At 29.0% G+C, this 7149-nt stretch overlaps 2 protein-coding genes across 2 annotated transcripts; one reads left to right on the top strand and one right to left on the bottom strand.

Annotated features, from left to right (window-relative positions):
• Positions 1-92: 92 nt before the first annotated feature.
• On the bottom strand, positions 93-920 carry LOC144477821 (uncharacterized). The gene is made up of 3 exons (XM_078195561.1): positions 758-920; positions 510-552; positions 93-447 (listed from the first exon to the last, which is right to left on the bottom strand). Exons 1-3 carry the CDS (start codon positions 806-808, stop codon positions 350-352), a joined length of 192 nt encoding a protein of 63 aa, XP_078051687.1. The 5' UTR covers positions 809-920; the 3' UTR covers positions 93-349.
• A 2486-nt stretch (positions 921-3406) lies between these two features.
• On the top strand, positions 3407-7098 carry LOC144477820 (condensin complex subunit 2-like). The gene is made up of 3 exons (XM_078195559.1): positions 3407-3577; positions 3837-3970; positions 4126-7098. Exon 3 carries the CDS (start codon positions 4165-4167, stop codon positions 6196-6198), a length of 2034 nt encoding a protein of 677 aa, XP_078051685.1. The 5' UTR covers positions 3407-3577; positions 3837-3970; positions 4126-4164; the 3' UTR covers positions 6199-7098.
• Positions 7099-7149: the final 51 nt, after the last annotated feature.

The raw sequence follows: 7149 nt of genomic DNA, 5'->3' as shown, positions 1-7149 counted from the left end.
TACTATTTTTTATATGTACATGTAAAAGTAACTAAATTCTGAATAAAATGGTATTTATAATAAATAAGGTGAATATATGATTTATTGCGTATAAAATGTTAATAATGATTAATTATATATAAATTAAACTTTACCTTATAATGATGCGAGTTTGCTACAGTAATTTGCGTCTTCAGTAATATATTTTGGAAGCTGCTGTTATCAAAGTAGGAAATGGTAGTTCTACTTAATCACAAACATTGAATGCAGAATAGAGATAAGAATAAAATATATGTGCATTTTGGTATGTATTATTTAATTTTATTTTTCTGATATGTAGGCGTATTTGATTATAAGAACCAAATAATTGTTAACAAGGAGGTATTGTTTGCTGTGTGAGTAAGAGACCATATCTTCTTTTCAATGTGATTCTTTCTCTTGAATATTTATCTTCTGGAGAAAATCGCGCTAAAATCATCGCCATTATTAAATGAATGCTGTTATGATATAAAATATAATATTTTACTGACCTGGATGCGCTGAGAACGATGCTTCCCCACTTGGAGTCATTTTCTGGAAAAAAATATAATAACTCAATAAAAATAAAATAATGAAAGACAGTGCAGATTAATCGTTTTTGTTAAATAAATGTATAATAACTGGAGGGAAAATATAATCCTTTTATAATATTCTTATTACCAATCTTTGTATTTATTCTTATACAAATTATACAAAATTGAATTTTATAAATTCTAGCAATATGTTATTTAATTAATACCTGCAATGTATACACTCTTTCACCGTCAAGTAAATAATACATCAAATACATTTCTGCGGTTTTACGTGTATGCTTCCTGACGTAGATTATATCTTGCGTCCTGTTTCAATTTCCACCTCGCGATCCCGTGGTTGACTGTTTATAACGTAAGTCAATGCCATTATATATAATGGGTACATCATACATTTATGTTTTAACGCATGCGCTGCTGTCATATAACTCGATAGCTTACATTGTATATGAATACTATACAAATAAGCAAGTAGACAAATCAATTGTTGTATAATGTGAAAAAATTAATAAATATATTTATATTTATTAAGAAAAATCAAGATATATATTTACGTATTAACTGTCCATTACCATAGATTAACTTAAATTAATTCCTTCAAAATACTTTTTTTAGTTCGACGTAAATTCATTATATTTTAGATTGGACGTAAAATATAATAAAATGAAGTAATTTAGCAAAGCATGGGTCCACCTCTCTATTTTTAATGACTTTAAATATTCGATTTAGCATACTTCGAATCAGACTTTGTTAAATAAAAACTGGCGATCCATCCACGAAAAACGTCCTTTACTGGCTTGGTTACCGATATGGAACGCTAACAAATCAGTGTTTTGCTTATTTTTTATTTTCGCGTAAACATAGTCTGTCCTTCTAAAAAGATATATGCTTGCTCAATACGATTTTGAACACAGAATATTTGATTCCTTATTAATATATAAAAATTGAAAATATTTTCGTGGTTTCATAGTTATGAAACATAGTGTGTCGTAAAAGATTTAAAAAATTGAATTATTTTCCAAGAGAATAACACCGATACTGCAGTGACAAATGCTGCAGATTTTGGTAGTAAATGTACGTTGAAGCTCACTCGAGATATCTCGTCCCTTGCAAAGCTACTTTTGTTTTATCAATCGAAAACGAAATAAGTATTCCACAGAAAGAGAAGCTGCTGTTATCAAAGTAGGAAATGGTAGTTCTACTTAATCACAAACATTGAATGCAGAATAGAGATAAGAATAAAATACATGTGCATTTTGGTATGTATTATTTAATTTTATTTTTCTGATATGTAGGCGTATTTGATTATAAGAACCAAATAATTGTTAACAAGCAGGTATTGTTTGCTGTGTGAGTAAGAGACCATATCTTCTTTTCAATGTGATCCTTCCTCTTGAATATTTATCTTCTGGAGAAAATCGTGCTAAAATCATTGTCATTATTAAATGAAAGCATGGAAGGTAAATATTTACAAAATAAAGGATCTAAAATGCATACTAAAACGCCCAGTATGAAATGGAATGAAGAAATACTGACATTACCTCCAGCTCAACATTATGATATTGCAGATGCTAATAAATTGCATATTCACAAAACAATATTTAAACCGCCTGAAAGTACAAATGATATGAACACTACTAATGTATCTGACGTTGTTGAAAACTATGATTATAATAATGACAGTGATACAAGTAATTATTGTCCTAAAACAAATGTTGATGAATGTAGAGTACCTGAAGAAAATAATGCCATGCATAAAGGCGTTTCATTTACAGATGAGCGCATATTATCTACACAACCTTTATCTGGTAGTAATTTAGTTACTATGCCTAAACTAATAAATAAAACAACTATTGAATATTGTGTACGTGTAAAGAAAATTGATATGAGACAGGTAAACCATCTTTTTCATGTTCCATTTGCACCTTCTTTAATGCTATAATTTTATCATCCTTTGTATCTCTAGCTCGATAAACAATTTCATATGTGTCTTCTCCTACACGATTTAACTTCTCAAACTCTGATACAAATCTGCATTTACCTAGGTATTCAAAAAGATTACATTATTAACAATAATAGTATGTTTCTAAAATAAACACGATTGTAACTATTAAAAAAACAAAATAATTACAATATCTTGTTCTGGTATTTCCATTGGTTTGCCAGACACAAATGATGTTGTTTAAATATCGCGTTAATTTTCGAAGCGGTTTCCTTGAAAGTGATACCAAGTTTTTATCGGCGTCATAGTTTCTGCCCAAGTACGTTTGGAGTCACGACTCCCGGTCGAAAAACTTTGACACGGCGATCGTTTAAAACTCGGCGGCCTCAGCAAAAACTATCGACAATAGAGCCGATATCAAAATCGGGGAAATAAACAAAGGACAAGGCAAATTTAACGGTTGATGTAAATTTGCCTGGTAAACATAACCTGACATAAAAAGGTATAGAGAAGGAACGGCAAGTTAGAACGGCAACGGTAACTTCCCGAATTAAGCCGATGCCCCGACGGTACCCGAAGCTGCTCTTCGTGTTCACCTCCGCACATGGTGCAAAAAACAGTGTTGTCAACCTCCAACGAGAAACGTCGAATAAATTCCGAATAAACAAATAAGTAACTAGAAACACGTGTCGTTCGTGACTGCTACATATTAATTGGCTCAAATTCAATGCGCGATGGCTTAAACAATTGTTCTCTAATTGTTCATTATTGATGTCTACTTGCTTTAACTTGCTCCTGCGTAGCTTTTCAGACATTTTCAAAAAACATTTTCGAAGCAATAAGGGACTCCAAATATGTAAACACATTTAAATTTTATGCATTTGAGAACAAAGTTTAACTATTGTAACTCCTTTTTCTCGCCAATTTTGTTTCAATTCGTATGCTGAAGCCGGTATTAATTTGAAATATATCAGAAGTTTTGTTTTGTGTATCACGAATAACATAAATAAATAAATTTAATCGTGGTGTTACACGAAGTTGAAAAGTTCATAAACAAACTATTATGAACATTAAACTTTAAATGTGTGTAAGTAAAGTTTACAATGTATCGTAAAACTATTCGAATTAATTCAAATAGGTTCTAAACGTTCATGATATTTTTAATTTTTTTAAAATTTTAAGATGTGCTTGTTATTGAGGTTGTATGCTATTAAATTCTTTTTAAATTACACTTTTACGACTCACTATATTTATACACATCTTACAGATTACATGATTAATTTTGATAAAGGTTCACATAAAATCATTTTTTATAGTAATATTTAATATAATATTGTTTGTTATAGATTGTGGTACACATATCTGTGTAAATATGTTTATATTCTACTTCCTTTTTACTATGTTAAACTAAAATGTTGTGATCACTGTGATGTATCACATGTCATAGTAAAATTTATTTATATACAGAATACAACTTATGGTATGTATAAAGTTTGCTATTAAAACTTTACAAAAATTACTTCCAAATCATTTTAAAGAAATCTAACTTAGAATAATTTATTGATTTTACTATCAATATATTTTACTATCTAATATTGTTGCTGTCTCCTAACAAATATTTTGTTTTTTTTTCAGTCATAGTAACAGAAATTTTCAATATTTTAATATAACAAGATGGAAGCTCATAAAGCTATTGCAAACAAATTAATGGATGGTGTTGTACATTTGACTTCGTACTCATCACCATTGAGGCGGAAATCGATTATGTTGCAAAAAATAGCTGTTACGTCACCCATAGTAGAAAATGATGATGAAGCAGAAAGACTGGATCGTCGCCGTGAATTTAACAATACATCATTATCATCACCTGCTGCAGACGCTAATGACAAAAGACACTCTTTAGGTCTTAGCGCATTGGGTAATATATTAAGTGCTCAAATGGAAGCACGTATAAATCAATGTATAAAACTTGGTATAGAAAATAAAATCAATCCGAAAAATGCGTTTAGCTTGGAAATGATTGATTTTATGACGTTCATGATAAAAAAAAAAGATATAAACATGTCGAATTTACAAGTGGCCAGTGTCTCTTTAGATGTAAGTACTAAAATTTATGCATTTCGTGTTGATGGTGTACATATGGATGTACTTAAGCTGATTGGAGGATTAGAAAAAGAAAAAGAAAGTAATGAAGATACAGAAGCTAATGCTACAGAATCAATGGATATTGACGAAGAAAATAAAAATAGTTGGTCTAAAACGAAAAAAAAGACAAGGAAGGGAATGAAACAACAGTTACTTGTAACAGCAGAAAGTCTAAAAACAAATGTTGAAACTGAGAAACCTACTTTAATAAGTATGGAATCAGATTTGGAAACTACAGATATGCTTCTACAAGCTACATTACCTAATCATGCAGGGTCTAGGTTTTATTTTCATCCATATAATGATATTTTAATTGATACAGTAGATCATAAACAAACAGATAATGATGCTAATTATAGTATTCCAACAATAAAAGATATTTTAAAAATGCAAATTTGTCCTTCTATGCTTTACTTTGATTTTCAAAGTTTTGATGCAAATAATGAATCAGAGGAGGTGCAACCAGAAAATATAAATGAAAATACATTTCAGTTTGATTTAGATACATCATTATCACAAGATAATAATGAATTTTGTGCTGCTGTGAATTATTTTGATGTTACAGATATGCAAGAGGAAAATGTAGACAAGTGTGTCAAATTGTCTGATCAAGTAGAAAAAATTGTAGATTTCCGTGAAGTTCTAGCCAGCACTGTACGATCTAAAGCTTCAGAATATGCATTTATTCGACAAAATTTAAATATACATTGGACAGGTCCGTCTCATTGGAAACTCATTGCGTCCAAGGAAAAATTTGGTAACAGTAACGTAATGGAAAAATGTCATGAAGCACCAAGTAAAAAGAAAAAAGAATTAGAGCTGAGTTATGGCAAAGAAATAACAGAAAGCATGGAAGATAAATATTTACAAAATAAAGAATCTAAAATGCATACTAAAACGCCCAGTATGAAATGGAATGAAGAAATACTGACATTACCTCCAGATCAACATTATGATATTGCAGATGCTAATAAATTGTATATTCACAAATCAATATTTAAATCGCCTGAAAGTACAAATGATATGAACACCACTAATGTATCTGAAGTTGTTGAAAACTATGATTATAATAATGACAACGATACAAGTAATTATTGTCCTGAAACAAATGTTGATGAATTTAAAGTACCTGAAGAAAATAATGCCATTCATGATGTTGTTGCATTTACAGATGAGCGCATATTATCCACACAACCTTTATCTGGTAGTAATTTAGTTACTATGCCTAAACTAATAAATAAAACAACTATTAAATATTGTGTACGTGCAAAAAAAATTGATATGAGACAGTTAAAACATACCATTTGGGAATGTTTGTCTCAAGATAATAATCAAGATACGATAACAAACTCAAATAATAATCTGCAGAATTCAATTGGTATGATTGGTACTAAAAGTTTCAACAAAATTTATAAAAAATTACCCCTATTATTAACAAAAAATAACGCAGAATCATTAAGTTTCCCAATCTCATTTGTATCTCTTTTGCATTTAGCAAATGAAAAGACATTGCAGGTAATGTCTTTGCTTGACATGACTGATCTCATTGTAAAACAAGATTAACTATACAAGCTTAAAATACTTGTAAACAAAGTGTATTATAATTGTGTATAATTGTATATTTGTAATTTTTATTATATTTGATACCAGTGTAGTATTATTGCAAAGCGTAATAATATATGTATAATTGTATATTTGTCTACAAATATTGATAATTAGATTACAAGTGTTCAAATTTATAAATAATATGTCACGTGAAATATGAAATAAGGAAATGTACATAAATTTTCCTACGAATAAAATTAGAATTCATGTTTTGACTCCCTAAACAATATATTTTAAATTGTATCAAATTAAATTATATTGAGTAATTGAAACAAAATTGTTAATTATTTGTCCAAGATAATGTTGAGGAAATAAAATTTGCAGTATTTAAATATCTCAAAATGTAAAAAGAAAATATTTTATTAAAATAGACGAACGGAACTGTTATATGCATACTGCTTCTGATAATTATAAAACCGTCCAATAATTTTCAGTTTTTATACATTGTAGTTAATATAATAATGAATGAAGTATGTCATATTTCAGATTGCATCGAAAAACGATATGCACTTGACTAAAAAAGGGTAAGTACTATTTAGCAATAAAAAAAAAACCATCAGTAAAAAAATACTGTAAAAGATAACAAAATGAAATAATTTAGCAATGCGTGGACCCACCTCTATTTTTAATGAGATTGTTAGAATCATACTTTGTTAAAGTAAAATTAGCAATCTATCCACGAGAAACGACCTTTATAGGCCTGGTTACAGTTACAGTTACGGAACATTAATAAATCAATGCTTTGCTGATTTTTTATTTCAGAGTAAATATAGTCTGTCCTTCTAAAAAGATACATGCTTTCTCAGACCAATTTTGAACACAGCATACTTTATTTCTTATTAATATATACAAATTGAAAATATACTATTTTTTATATGTACATGTAAAAGTAACTAAATTCTGAATAAA

The sequence above is a fragment of the Augochlora pura genome, unplaced genomic scaffold (genome assembly GCF_028453695.1).
Source record: "Augochlora pura isolate Apur16 unplaced genomic scaffold, APUR_v2.2.1 APUR_unplaced_408, whole genome shotgun sequence".
NCBI lineage: Eukaryota > Metazoa > Arthropoda > Insecta > Hymenoptera > Halictidae > Augochlora > Augochlora pura.
This window is presented reverse-complemented; position numbering and strand designations above follow the sequence as displayed.